Here is a 15,360-nt window from a genome sequence, read left to right on the forward strand (position 1 = left end):
GTTTCTTTACAAGATCTACTAGTTATTCTGTGTGTGGAAAGTTTCAGATTTCCTATGTAAAATGTCATCTGTAAACAGATTAAGTTAATTAACTGTTCCTTTCCAATTTGACTGCCAAGTTTTTGCCAAATGAATGAAGTGGTTCTGTGATTAGTCTGAATTACCAATGAGGCTGAGTATCTTTTGATAAGGCAGCATTAATACCAAACCCTAATGCAAAATTCAATTATAATGTTAGGACAAATATAAACTCCTAAGCTTCAGTTTTATCTTCCTAAGATTTCTTACTTCACTTTTACTCCTAAAGAGTATGGTAGTAGAGAAATTTGAGAACTAAGTGGCTTCAGTACCAACCTAAAGCCTGATTATCAGCCTCAAATATGCAATATAAAAATTTCCTAAGTCAACATTATAAACTCCTTTGAGAATTGGATGAAAACTGCTCAATTCAGAAATAAAAAAGCATATATGAAGTTTTATCTACAGTATCGGATTTATAGATATTCTGAAATTCAACAATGACCCTCTTACTGATAATTCATTTACCTCTTAATCGATTCTATTTGTACAGCAGTCTTTTTGACAGTGTTTATTGCAACTACACACAGCTCTAATTGCCTATCTCTTTCTCATTTTCCAAAAATTCTACTGACCACTGCTTTTCCCATCTCTAATTAAATTTCACTTTTTCAGGATTAAGCTAAAACTCCCAATTTTTTTTGCTATATATATTTAACCTATTTTCTTCTCTCTCAACAGTTTTACTAATTAATAAAAGTATACTGAGCAGCTTCCTTGACAGGTCATGTTCTAAAAGCTGAGAATAAAACAATGAACTAGAGACAGTCTCTGTCCTCAAAGACAGTGCTGTTACCCAAAACACAGATTAAACATGTACTTGATGTATATACATACACACATACACAGAGAGAAAATTATTTGAAAAAAAAAATAAGATATTGAAAAAACTTCTATTTCACATTGATAAGTTTTATTGTAACTGTTTTGGGGAAGGGCTTCATAATTTTCTCCTGCTTAGGTTTTCTGAAGGTATTTATGTAATCCTGTTAGTGCAGTGAGGGAAAAACATCTGAAGAACTGATTCTTATTCTGTTTTCTCTAATGTTATATATTCAGGTATATAAAAAAAACTAGGAAGCTGCCCTCAATACCTCTTCTAAGCTCTCCATATACAATAATCTTTGTATTTGAGAAAGGTCATTTGATTACATGAAAAGAATGGCCGGCTAGGCAGGACAAAATTGGTTTTGAAAGTGGAGCCCAACCAGGAAAAGGTTGTCATACAAAAGAAAACAACAGTGACCTAGAACAAAAGTGCAGTGGAGGGGATATAGCTGTGAAAGAAAGACATAAAAGAAGGATGTCTTATTAAACTTGGTGATTAGATGTGTAGAAAAAAAAGATAGTTATTTAAAGGATAGTTCCCATAGTTCTAGAATTCCTTAAGGGAATAAAGTTAGAAAAGAAAATGCAAGTTTGAAGAAAATAACTGCCAAGGTTTGATTTTGGATATCCAAATGGATATATCATATCCATTGGCAGTTAGAAACTAGGCCTGAAAAAGAAACATGGAAAGAAACGTGGACTACAAGTACTATTTTACATATCGACAAAAGACTCAAAATCATGGCCTAACCCAAAATATAAAGCCTTTTCAACGCCTCCAAGAAAAACCAATCTTGTCTTCATCTGTACTCTCATAAACATTTTACAAAGCTACTACACCTTATCTAACGTAAAACTTTCACGAATTATGATACTATTCCTAGTTTCCATGGAGAACGCTGAAATTTATACATGACAGTATCTTAATCACCCTTCTGACCCTACAGTGCCTAAGTTAAAAGGAGATACCAGGGTCTCTGCTGCTAAGTCTATACAGGAGACAAGAAATATGTGTATAAGTAAAAAATACCAAAAGTTGTGTTATAGATAAATAAAGTGCACTGGGGCATAAGGAAAAGAGCCAAGTACGTACATGGGGAGACATTTCCACCAGCTTCCAGATTTTCATAGACATCCATACATACATCCTTAGCCTGAAAAAGCCAAAAAACCTCTACACAGGCTAAAACAGGTTGTTAAGACAGTTTCTTTGATCTAAAACAGCGTTTAAATTTTTTTTTCGTTTAAAATTTTTAATGAATTGCCAGCATTTATAAACTGAACTTGCACGTAAAACGAGTATTTCTGGATTTTCCTGGAAAATGAGAAGATAACAGTAACGAGATGCTTATTGTCTCAGGAAAAATGGGCTGAATGTCTCAATGCCCCTTTCAGATCAAGTCAGCGTTCCCTAATTCATCACTGTGGCTCTCAACACTTTATACTCCGCCTGCATAATTTATGCCTCATTACTGTAGGCATTTGGGTTAAAGATCCGTTCCCTAAACACCGGCTACTATTACTCAGGGTACACTGAAGCATCCGTGTTTATGCCGACAATGTTCTATGCTTCCTCCGAAGCAAAACTCTTTAAATTCTCGGTTCAATTCTTTTCACTAGCTCTCTCTGACCACACGCTCAGTAGGGTCCCCGCAGAATCTGGTCATACATCTATGAAAATCCTAGTTACACCATATATTCATGTTTCTCTCCTTCGCTAGGTCGTGATTTCCATGAAGCCAATAGACGCAACTTATTGATTTTTTCGTACCCAGTTTCAAATGCGTGGCCGGGAGCCTAAACGCCGGGGTCCTGCATATGTATGGAGAAGTTATTCTTTCTGCTTCACGCAAATAGGCTAAACTATCCGCTCGGCTTCAGAATCTGTCTTTGCTTAGGTAGAAAAGCAGATGACCACAACAACCTGGCCGAACAGCACGAGTGTCCAGCACCTTTGCCGGGGAATTGCTTCCGGGTTAGGCTCCGCTGCCGTACAGTGCGTCAGGCGTTCCTGCACCAACTCTCGCGAGAGCTGGACAAAGCACCAGCTTTTCAATCCCCGCTCGCAAACGGGGTTTCCGCTCTGTGATAGGAAGCAGCCCTAATTGGAGCTACGCCCCGGAAGCGGAAGTGTTCTTGCCGACTGTCAGAACAGTTTAGTGGAACTGGTGGTAGTGGTACTGGTTTGGTGGAGCCTGGGGCAGTTGCGTCCGTTCCTTTTTTCCTGGCCCTGCAGCGCTTCCCCCGTGGCGGTGGGAGTGCGGAGACAAGAGTGAGATATGAGTACCATGTTCGCGGACACACTGCTCATCGTTTTTATTTCTGTGTGCACGGCTCTTCTTGCTGAGGGTGAGAGCAAGGGGAAGTCTCCTAGGCCAGCGGCCCGTCGAGTTATCCAGGGGGAGATCGCGAGCCTTGCTTATGGGGAGGGGGCAGTGTGTCATCTATTCCATTCTGGGCATTGTTGGGAACTGGAGCTGCAGGAGTTGTGGGGAGTCCCCTTCTAAAGTGTCTTTGGTGGAAGGTGCATTTCATTTGTGTATTTGTGAAGCCACCTTCTATCACGGTCGTTTAGGTTGAAGCATCAATTTGTCTCAACATTTGAAAAAAGTTAACTACTGGCAAATACAAAGCAGAAAGTTGAAAGTCTTCCTAAAGTAACAGTAACCACTAACAGTGGTTATGACTGTTCCAAACTTTTTTTTATTATGTCACTCTTAATATTTCAGGTATCACCTGGGTCCTAGTTTACAGGACAGACAAATACAAGAGACTGAAGGCAGAAGTGGAAAAACAGAGTAAAAAATGTGAGTATGCTAGCACCTTTCTGAAGAGCTTCAACATTTCATGTTTACTGAATGTACACTCACAGTAGGAGCAGCAACTGAAAACAAAAACTTTATAGGAATACAAAGGTGACTCCAACCAAATGTTTATGTAGAAATATGACTTAAGTAAATTGTATAACACAAACTAAACAGAGTCAGCACCCTGAGAGGTAGGTGTTATGTACTGTGATGGTTCTAAAGAGATCCCCTTCTGTTAGGAGAGATCTAGGAAGCCTTTGTGATGCAGATGGCCTTGTAGTCCTTGTAGTTGGAGTTTGGGTAGAAATTGAGATTGGGAAGGAAATAGCAAATGTGCAGAAGCTTTCTTAATTTATTTTTATTTATTTTTTTCTGTAGAAGAACTGGAGTGTAGCCAGAGGTGTGGGGAGCAGAACAGGCAATTTTACTAACATGCTAAGGAGAGCTGTAGGCAAGACTGGAGTGGTGGGTTTGCCTCAGGTGGGTCAGCTCCCTGGCTGGTGACGGAACTCAGGTCTTAGTAGTGATAGCACTGAGACTTAGACCTTAGGTCACCAGGGAGTCCCCATAATTGTAAGTTTTAATACAATTCTTTAATATTCTTGCTTTTAAGGTAACTATGAGGAGAGATGATGTTGGTACTATATTGTTATGGTCTTAGGTACCCTAGACAGTTTATCAAAACTCAGGAAGCATGTATTATTTTCATTTATCCGCCTACAACTGTACCTATTACTTAGGTAACAGAATGAATGAATTCCTGTCTTCTATAGTGAAAGTAAGAGTGGAACATAGGCAACCATAGTTGCTTGAGAGCAGAATTGAAAATTGTACTTAGAGTTTACCTAAGGAATCACTCTGAGCTGATAAGGAAATCGTCTCAGTTTTGTAATTGTATTTTCATATACTCTTTTATGGGTATTTGATTAAAGGTGCTTACAATAGTGTTGTTTTTCTTAGAATATCGTGTCTACTTTTTACTGTCAGCAGGTACGGAGAAAGATGCTAGAAACAGGGGAAGGAGAGCACAGTGGACTGTGGTGGAGGACTATGAGTGCTTTGGTGGTGGTAAAAATATGGTGACCACACCTGAGAGGAGGAATCCTATATTGTGAAAAATAAACAAGGATTAAAAAAAAAATCAGTTGGCTCAATAGATTATAATCAGTCAGTTTTATAATTTTCTTGTAGTCTCTTATTGGCTCACTTGTGACAAGCATTCTTTGTTTCTTTAGCACAGTGCATAACTTTGACTGTCACTATGTTGTTTTCAGTGGAAAAGAAGAAGGAAACGATAACAGAGTCTGCAGGTCGACAACAAAAAAAGAAAATAGGTAAGATGAGTTGTTGGTATATCTAAATAAAATTTAGATTTTCTTAGAAAAAAATTCTTAAATGATGATGAGATAATAAAATTGCTCATAGTGATAATTTGTGTTTGTAAATTTTATGGTTTACAAAGCACCTGCATGCTTTATCTTTCTTGATTCTCTCAGCCAATTTTAGGACAAGTTTAAACAGGTGTTCCTTATTGCTCTTAGCTTTGAAATTTTAGTTTTAGTAAAATGTTGAATATCATGGCTGTTCAACTTGACTGAAGATTGTTTTAGTTTGTAAAGCCTTCTATTTTTCATATCTGAGATGATTCTTTCCAATTAAGTTTGCATTAATTTGTGCACATTGTTGCCATCACTTCCCCACTGAGGGTTGACTTGTAATGGTAATCCATGGAGGGGTAGGAAATTTTTTGATGAGTCATTATCTAGTTTGAAAATTATGAAATTTTTGTTTTTTCAGTGTAATCTAGAGTTGAATTACAGAATGTGATTCTATTCCAAAAAGAGAATTTGTGAATTATTAAATATGATTTGTATTTATACTTTATGCGTTTTGATTCCGAAATAAGGAAAAAAATGTGAAATTGTCTTTGGTTTAGAAGTTTTACCTCAGTAACTACATCACTGCTGTTATATCCCAGGTGAAAATTCTATGGGAGGGCATTTTTAAAATTTAAAAGCCATGGCAGGAATTTTAAGCTGGGAGGTATCCTAATTTTGCCTATAAAGTAAATCTGACAGGCAGCTTTGTGGAAGGTAAGTTTGAGTAAACACATCTGGAGATAGTGAGATTGGTTAGCATTTTAAAATAATACAGGTAAGGGGTGTTAGAAATTCTAACTTAGAAGGAGGTTGTAAGAAGGAAAGGGATTGGATTCATAAATATCTAAAAGGAATAAATACCTAAAAGGGATTTATTACTGGGACTTGGTATTGGTTGAGAGAGTAGTAAGATGTCAAGGATCCACCAAGGTTTCTGACATTCAGCTCTGACCACAGTTTTCAGCCTCCACAATTAAAAAAAATATTTTTGTTACGTTGTAAGAGACTTGCTCAGATGGAAAAGGAATTCCAGTCTCCAAAATAGATCTTATCTCTGTTCCTTCTTATTCATTTCCTACTATATGTTTTCAACATCCCTACTCTCTCCTGCATGTGTCCTTTGGCTCCCAAGGAGTACAAACTGCCACAGTTAAGGGATCATACCTTCATTGCCTCATGAATGGTTTGGGGACTTTAGTCCAGTGTGAAAGCCTGTTCTTGTTACTTTTCTTTACCTGCCTGAATTTACCAGTCTTTACACCAGTTTAAAATATTCCAAAGGCCCATTTTTTGTTTAAGAGTGTTTCATATTTTCAATTTATAATCTGGCTGCGAGAGAATTTTTGTGTGTGTGATGTTCATTTGTTTAACTCTAGTGCTCAGAAAAGTACCTGGCACCTGGTAGGCAGTCATAAATGTTTGTTGAATAAATTAAATCCAGTTATAAAAATATGTGATCAAAGAAGGTGACTGCGTAGTGTATACAGAGACCATTGGTCTGAGAGTCAGGGAGCTTGGACTTGTTCTGGCTTGGCCATAAAAAACTTTGTGATCTCTGGCATCACTGCCCCACGGTTTGGTCTTCTTTGTAAGTACAGCAGTGATGTCCAGTATGTTGATGGAATGTAGTTCAACTGGATATTAATGTCCAGTTAATAACTCTCTAACAGTTTGGGTTCCATGAATATGATACATTTCTTGAAATGTCTTATTTCCTACCTAAGTGACTTGATGGCTTATTATTAGAATAACTTGACTGCAATATGAAGTAACCTGAATTTCAAAATCATACTAATTGGCTTGTAAAACTTAAATATTTTCTTAATGAAATAGAAGAGTTAAATATGCTAGATGGTTAATTAATATTTGAAGTCTAAATATTTTACACTTATGAACTGATTTGGTAATTATTGTTGATATAATAGGTGTATATCTTTTTTTTATAATAGTTTAATAGCTGTATATCTTAATGTACCAAGTTAAAACACTTTAACACCTAAGGTGACTTTTAAAAATGAAACTTTACATATGTTTATTTATTTAACTGGAAATAGTTTCATGCTCTACTGCATTTTTAATTTTCTGTTGGTATAAAGTATACCATATTTCAGGTATTCTGCTCATTTTTTAAATTTTTTTGAGGATTTATTTATTTATGCATACGGAACTGGGTACAGGCCAAAGGTGCAGGGGTGGTAAGAGGATTCACCAGAGACAGAGTGGGGAGCAAAACAGGCAGATCGACAAGTACACTGCTGAGGGGAGCAGCGGGAGGGACAAGAGAGGTCTGCTGTGCCATGTGGGTCACCTCCGGGCAGGGATTGAACTCATGCTGAAGTGGCTTTAGCTTCTTAGTGCTGTGCTTAAAACCCGCTGCGCCACCAGGGAGGGCCTCTGCTTATCTTTTTAAATGATATTAAAGCAGATAGTTACAATCAGTGATAGTTTAGCATGTGTTTTGTGCTCTGCACTGTGTGTAATTAACCATTTCATTAATTCTTTTCAGAGAGGCAAGAAGAGAAGCTGAAGAACAACAACAGAGATTTGTCAATGGTAAGAGTCCTAAGTATGAATTCACGGTTAATCACAGTTTTTTAGCCAAAGACCCTGTGGATCTTCTCCAGGGCCGGAGATCAAACTCACACTGAAGCAGGTGCAGCTAGCTTGCAGTGCTGTGTCCTAATCCATTGCGCCACCCAGGAGGGCTCTGATTTTATTTTTTAATAAGAGTTTATTCTTAAACATGCAACAGGCTTCAAGACACTTTATTCTAGCTATTGGTGGTAATCCAAGTGTTAAATAGAAATGGAATGAGGACACCATTGTCTCAGGCACAAGCAACAGCTTAGTTTTTGTTAGATTCCTCAGTTCCCCCTGTGGCCAGGGGTCCTTCTTCCCTCCTCGCCCTCCCTGCCCCTTGCCCTTCCTGTTTCTGTTTGTTCATCCTCTTGACTGCTTCTTGGGCTGCTTCAGGGACTTCTTGCCATCTTTGTGGCCAGACATGGTGCTTCATAAATAGCTTTGTGAGGCTGTCTTGGTGAGCACAGCTTGTCTCTTTCACAGACATCACATGTGTACCCCTACATTTGAATGTAATTGTTTATTTTCTTTTTCTTCCTATGTTAATGCTAAATCTTTGATTTTATAGTGACCTGGAGGGGCACTATAGGTAGACTCTATTGTTGCCTTTTGTTCTAGTGTCAGGCATACTATAAAGTGGAAAGAAAAGTGATGTTATTACTCATTTCTTATTTATAAAGAGGAGTTTGTTCAAGCATATTTTCCTGAAGTGTAGCTAGGCTAATGAAAAGGCTTGACTCATTTTTCTACTTAATTTCTGTATTTTTAATACAGGACATCTGAGCTCTGCAAAAGTAGTCCTGTGCTTACCAAGAGAGCTTTGTCATATTTCTTTATCTTATGTTTCTTGAAATTCTTAATAATAAAGATTATATTTACAAATACATTTTTTGAAAACAGCTTGTATTTTCTGTGATACATTAATCCATGTTCACAGTAGTAAATTTGGAAACTATAAAAAGAAGAGATAAAAATTGCCCAATAACTAGTCTTTTGCTTATTTATACTTTTATAAGCATGTAATTATAAAAGTATAAAGGAAGTTTGCTGCATGAACTAGAATAACTGACAATAGTTTAAAAAGATAAAGGATTTTTCTTTTCCTTGCTCAAGAAGTCCAGAGTTTGGCAGTCCAGGATGATACAGGTGTTCAATGTCATCAAACTCTCAGGATCTGCGTTTTCTAGTTTGAGGTTGTTTGTTTGATGACTGCTTAGCTCAGGCATTACTTTCTTCATTCTAGGCAAGAATAGTTGGCAGAAGGTCTAAAGGATGTGTTTCTCCCTTTCAAAAGTTCCTGTCAGTACTTATAATTCATTAGCTAAAATCTAGTCACATGGCCAGCCCAAACTACTTATTAAAAGATGTCAAGGAGAAGAGGTGGATGGATTAATCAAAGAATAACTTTTTTCTGAGGCATGCATTTAAAAAATGACTTAAAACCAAACGTGTGTGTGCTTTAGTGTTGATTTTCATTAGTGTGAGCTGACAGTTCTCTGGTCTCCTTACAGGTTCGAATGAAATCCATGTTTGCCATTGGCTTCTGTTTTACTGCTTTAATGGGAATGTTCAATTCTATGTGAGTATCTTTTTACATGACTACCTAGCTTTTGCTCTGTGTGTGTTATAAGAGAGCAGTTAATTTTTGGTAATATTTTAATATTTCAAATTTACAGAAAAGTTGCAAGAATAATATTATCCAGATTCAAACAATATGCAATATTCCTCATACAAGATTATAGACACTTCTGTTTTCTACATTGATATCTTGGTTCATCTATAATATATTTTGATGTTTAGTTTCCAACTTACCAGGTTCTCCAAGCAATCAATACCATATAGGGAAAAAATAGTTTTTCCTGGATGACTTGAAATAACTCGTTTATCATATTTGTAGCATTCCCAAAGCTTATACAGTAGATTTTAGCCAGGGATATGCATCAGGATCACATACTGGCTTTTAAAAATAATTTTCCGACCCTCCCTGGTGGTGCAGCAGGTTAAAACACAGCACTAAGAAGCTAAAGCCACTTTAGCATGAGTTCGATCCCTGCCCCGGAGGTGACCCACATGGCACGGCAGACCTCTCCTGACCCGCCCACTGCTCCCCTCAGCAGTGTACTTCGTCAGTCGACCTGTTCTGCTCCCCACTCTGTCTCCTGTGAATCCTCTCACCGCCCCTGCAACTCTGGTCTGTACCCAGTTCTGTATGCATAAATAAATAAATCTTAAAAAATAAATAAATAAAAATAAAAATAATTTGCCTATATTAGTAATGCACAAAGACTTCAAAAACAATCCCAGCAATATAGAATAATTAGAATAAAAAAGTGAAAGTGACCCTTGAGTTGAAAACTTAAATTCACACAAAATCCTGCACTTAGATATGTATAGATATTCATAATTGCCAAAATCTGGATGTAACTGAGATAGCCTTTAGTGGGTAAATGCATAAGTGGACAAATAAATGTGTAATATCCAGACAGTAGAATAGTATTCAGTGCTCAAAAGAAATGGAGATGGCTATAAAGATGAGCAGTGGCCAAGGGGCTAGAGGATTTTCAGAGAGTTCATTGTTAGTGTATAGAAACCAGTTGATTTTATATGTTGATTTTTAGAAATGTGAAACTTTATAGTTAATTTGTTTATTTTTAAAGTTTATTTTCTTTTTGGTTATAGTTTTAGTTGAAAGTAAAGATTAATTTGTTCAATGTGTATGTTAGCAATAGGGGAATAAACTTTTTAGATCTGTTCTACCCTGTCTTTTCATGGTTTAACTCCACAGAAGAACAATCAGATTTGCATTCCCAGAAGAGCATACTATATATGGCCGGTAACCCGAAATACTAGGACAACTATATTAAATACTTTTTGTGCCTGACTGAGGGTATCTCTTAGAAAAATTAGAATTTTTGTTTTTGCTTTTGTGGGATTAGCGATGAAAGCGATCCCTTCAATCCCATCTTTAAATATTTTTGTCATACACTGGTGAAGTCACTTCATGATTGCTCCCTCTCCCTATGTGTTCATATATGTACTAGGAAGGCAGTTGGAAGAAGAAAGCGAATAGTTTTATATATATATGGCAAATTCATTCTGTGTTGTTTGGAGTATACTTATATAAGAAACTCTTTAAACTTACAATATATAATATATATGTATAGTATATAATATACAAATAAAAAAATAGAACTATAGTAGTTGACCTGAATACTTAGGTATACTTTTTCCCCCTAAGAATAGATGGTAATGCTCCCTCTCCCTTCATAGAAACACACTAAATAAGTATTTTCTAAGAGGAAATTTTCTAGTCATTTTAACTAGAATTAAGTTCTGTTTGGATAATTTAGCTAAAACTATCATATCTTTCTGTTACTATCCGTAATTACTTTAATTTTTATAGTTTTCATTATTATCTGATTATATAACTTATGCCTTGAAGCATATTTTGGTATATCAGCATAAATACTGATCATAATTTCTTCTAGTTTTTTCTTTTAGAAACATTTCCTTGTCTATCTTAGAAATGTAAAAGGAATTATTTTTAAATACTAAAAATATGTTTAAAATTCTCAGAATATTATGTTTATAATTGAGTTTTTTTTTTTTTTTTCATTTACCACTAGACATTCCATGAATTTCTCTTCAGAAATGTTTCTCCTGTTAAGAGTGTGTTTTGAGAATCTTTCAGCCTTTGGAAAAAGGATTCTTAAGTCTGTTAGTGTCATGATTTAGCACAATGGTTCTCCAAAGTATAGTGTAAGGATCGTTGGAGGTCTGTGAGACTCTTAGGAAGCCCTGGAGGTCCAAATTATTCTTGTAACATTTCTCAGATGTTATTTTACTTTTTTACTCTTATTCTCTTGTGAATACACTTTAGAGACTTCATGATATACAATATTGTCACAACCTGAATACTAAGTAGCTATGAGAATTAGTTTTCTATTTAAATGTTATTTGCCAAAAAGTCTTTTTTCTTACTGAATCTTTTTCATTTTAGATCTTACATAAAAATATTTCTATTGACATACAATTGCTACCTTTTAATGACTTAATACATATTTTAACATTTCTCAATTTGAATTTATAAAACAGTAGTAAATATTTATAGATATAAACAAAAATGCTTTAGGGACCTAATAGTTTTGCAGTGTTAAGGGGTCCTTCTGAAAAAAATAAAAATGGCTGGTTTAGAAAAAGGCTGATCGGAAAAATATAGTCCCCTTCCTTACACCCTTGTTGTTCAAGTCACCCTTTTTTTGTTTTGTAGAGATTAAGGCACTCTATTTCTGTCTCAGATTCTTCTCTGGAATAAGCAGCTTGTCCGTCTTCCAAAAATAACAATTCTTTGTTTTTTCCTTTTTAGATTTGATGGTAGAGTGGTGGCAAAGCTCCCTTTCACCCCCCTTTCCTATATCCAAGGACTGTCACATCGAAATCTCCTAGGGGATGACACCACAGACTGTTCCTTCATCTTCCTGTATATTCTCTGTACCATGTCTATTCGACAGGTGAGTGACCACATTCCCTATTTAAACGTGTTTGTAGATCCTTGCTCTCCTACCCTACCTTAGCTTTTAATTCTGAGTACTACAAGTGTCTACCTCTTGCTGCTGAGGTCTTTCATTTGCATGTTTTAGAGTCCCTGCTTTACAGTAAGAAAGCTGTTTTAAAATGTATTGCTCTAGGTTATAATCCTAGGTTTGGGATATAGCCATGAAGTCAGACATGGTTCCCAAATCCCAATCTTAGGTGCAACTCTCTGAAGGTACAGGAGTAAAGAGTAGTTTCTGTGTTCTTGGCATCATCTTTCCTTACCATATTCCAGCGACTTTCGGTACTTTAGGAACACAGACAAGTGTAATAAATGGTGATTTTAAGTTAGTCATTATTGAGCTAAAGTTTGGTTTACAGAGTTTACATTTTACTAACAAAGTGATCAGACATTCAGTGAACGGGGCAAGAACTAAGCTAAGAAAGACATATAGAGGGTGATAAGAACGTCAAAGAGACTTAATATTCAATTAGTAGAGGAAAAGTCCTGCAGAAGGTTTAGAGAATGAAGTGGCTTTTGAAATGGGACCTAAAAAGGTGCGGAGGTAGGGGGTTAATTAAAGTTTCTCACTCAAGAACTCCTTAATTTCAAGGTACTGCAGTTTTTTGATAACACTTCAGCCAGCAGGCCTTGTGGAGAGGCTGGCTAGTCATGACAAGTGACATTTTCTCACTTGTCTGTTGTCTTCGGAATTCTTCTTTGGGTGTACAAATCAATAGGAAGTAGAATTTTAGTTTGAAGGTCACAAATAACTTCAGAATCTTTTTACTACGTTCTCCTCACCTTTTCTATCTCACCTCCAAAAATTCAAACCTCCAGCCACTCTGACTTGCCTGGAAGTTCCCATGTTTTACTCACCCAGATTTACTTTTTGTTGTGCTTTTCCTGTGTCTGCATGCTCCCCTCTCCTCCTTTCACATGTATAGTTAAGACTCCCTGGAATCACTTTCTGACACTACATCCTGAAGAATAGAAGTCAGAGGGGTCATGATGAGATGCAGAAATACCAAAAGACAATTATAATAGTTAGCTAAAAATGTGTATTAGAGTGATGTGAGGGATAAGAGGAGGGGGCAACGTGGAGAGAGAGCATAGCGGTAAGCCAGCAGAACTTAGGGACTGACAATGTGAGGGGAAAAGGAGAGACTCAGGTGACTCCTTTTCTACTTTGGTGACCAGCTGAGTGGAGTTTCACTAAGATGTGATAGAGGAAAGGAGAGAAGGTTGGTTTGAGGTGTTTGGGGAACAGCTAAGTGGGTATGTCTGCCAGGAAGTTGTTTTCTTGTGTAACTGAGCTGTATATTACACCTTTGAAAATGTCTCTGTAATAAAGTTGGCTTCAACTTATCTAAAAGTGAAAGCCAAGACAATGACAACACAGCTCCTTGTTGGTTTAGTGGAGGCTTAAGACCTCTGTGGAGCACTACTCTTAAACATGGTTATTTTGGAAATATTTACATTGTAGCTTGGGTCACAATGTTAGTAAAATACTGTAGTGTGTGCATGCTACTTTATTTTTTTTTTTTTAAGATTTATTTATTTATGCACACAAGAATTGGGACACAGGCCAGAAGGGTGGAGTGGGGGGGTGGATGAGAGGATTCACTACAGACAAGGTGGGGAACAGATCAGGCAGATTGATGGAAATACACTGCTGAGGGTGGTTGCAGGCCAGACAGGAGAGGTCTGCTGTGCCATGTGGGTCAGCTTCTTAGCCAGGATCAAACTCCTGCTGCAGTGGCTGCAGATAGCTTCATAGTGCTGAGAAATAGCCCCTTGAACCACCACGGAGACCCAGGTTTTTAGGATCTTAATTTACGTAATAGTTGAGAATGAGTATGCCTATGAAATGAGTAATCATAAAATGAGACTTTGAGAAACTCAAATCAGAAACTTGATTTCCCACATTGAGGCCATTCTTTCTTAGGCAACAAAATAGGTCATTTGATTTCAGGTGCACCTTGTAGCATAAGTAATTTTACAGACTCTTATAAATATTAATGAGTCCTGTTTCATCTATTATGTATTTTGTCCCATTGTATGAAAATTAGTTATGATTTATCTTTTGGATTATTTGCTTTCACAGAAAAGCAGAAATAATACCATACTGATCCGTAATAAATTTTAAGACAAGTTCCTAGTTCAGAAACTTAAAAACAGTGGAGAGAGGAGGAGGATGCTTTACAACAGTGAGAAAATAGATTATTCGGAGGCAAAATACCTAGGTTTGAATTTTATTGCCACTGTGTCCTTGAGAAAGTCACATAACCTCTCTGGTCTTATTTTTCACAAAGAGGAAAAGGGGTTTAGTGTACTAAGTCATTATTTTGGGGTAATCAGATAGAGTGTTGGCAGCTTTTCTTAAGATGACACTTTTTTGAAAAACAGCTAACCCTTAGCTGCTGCTGCACACCTGCTGCTATACATCCTTTGGGGTATTTTTAAAAGTAATGTTTATTTCCCAGCCTAAGATAAGGCAGAGTTTCATTTCACAGATTGAAATACGGTGGCAGGTCATAGTAATTGAAAATAAATCTAATCAGCTTTTCTTATTTTATCCGTTTCCCTTTGTTTATTTCCTCAATGTTTAGTGATTAATGATGAGTTTTCTTGACCTTCACATCACAACTATTTCCTTTTTGTGAATTTGTTGCAACGGAAATGGTAGCTCCCATTGGAGGTGTTAAGTTAGTCTGTTAGTCTGGGATAGTGACAGAATTCAATAATAAAAGGAAGTTTTCTTACCTTTTTTTTCCTTCTTATGAATCAGTAGTAGATTGAGTAAATTAGTGATTGTCTCTATATATAGTATGCTAAATCTCAGTCAAAATCCACTTAAATTTACCTGGTAGATAGCTAAAAAAGACTGACCATACTTTCACATTTATATGATGGTAAAAACCATGAACAGAATTCCCCTTCTTGAAAGCAAAAAGTAGTTCTGAGGAACAATTTTTTATCTATTTTTACCTTTTGTCACCCATATTTTATTATGTAATTTTATGTATGACTATAATCTGAAAAGTATCACTGAGGATTTGACATTTTCTTCAGTTGATATATATTATCAGGACAATAATAAGAATAAGTAAATTTTATTTTTTCTCACACTTTTGTCTTTTTTTTTTTTTTT

At 36.4% G+C, this 15,360-nt stretch overlaps 1 protein-coding gene across 1 annotated transcript in view; it reads left to right on the top strand.

Annotated features, from left to right (window-relative positions):
• The first annotated feature begins 3,030 nt into the window (after positions 1-3,030).
• TMCO1 (transmembrane and coiled-coil domains 1) overlaps positions 3,031-15,360 on the top strand; it is a 17,032-nt gene continuing 4,702 nt past the window's right edge. The window contains exons 1-6 of the mRNA XM_004688413.2: positions 3,031-3,255; positions 3,636-3,713; positions 4,988-5,047; positions 7,599-7,645; positions 9,184-9,251; positions 12,039-12,183. Of these exons, the coding sequence (XP_004688470.1) occupies positions 3,186-3,255; positions 3,636-3,713; positions 4,988-5,047; positions 7,599-7,645; positions 9,184-9,251; positions 12,039-12,183 (468 nt within the window). The 5' untranslated portion in view covers positions 3,031-3,185. The remainder of the gene's footprint in view (positions 3,256-3,635; positions 3,714-4,987; positions 5,048-7,598; positions 7,646-9,183; positions 9,252-12,038; positions 12,184-15,360) is intronic.

This window comes from Condylura cristata, unplaced genomic scaffold (genome assembly GCF_000260355.1).
Source record: "Condylura cristata isolate star-nosed mole 26May11 unplaced genomic scaffold, ConCri1.0 scaffold00024, whole genome shotgun sequence".
NCBI classification, from domain to species: Eukaryota; Metazoa; Chordata; class Mammalia; order Eulipotyphla; family Talpidae; genus Condylura; species Condylura cristata.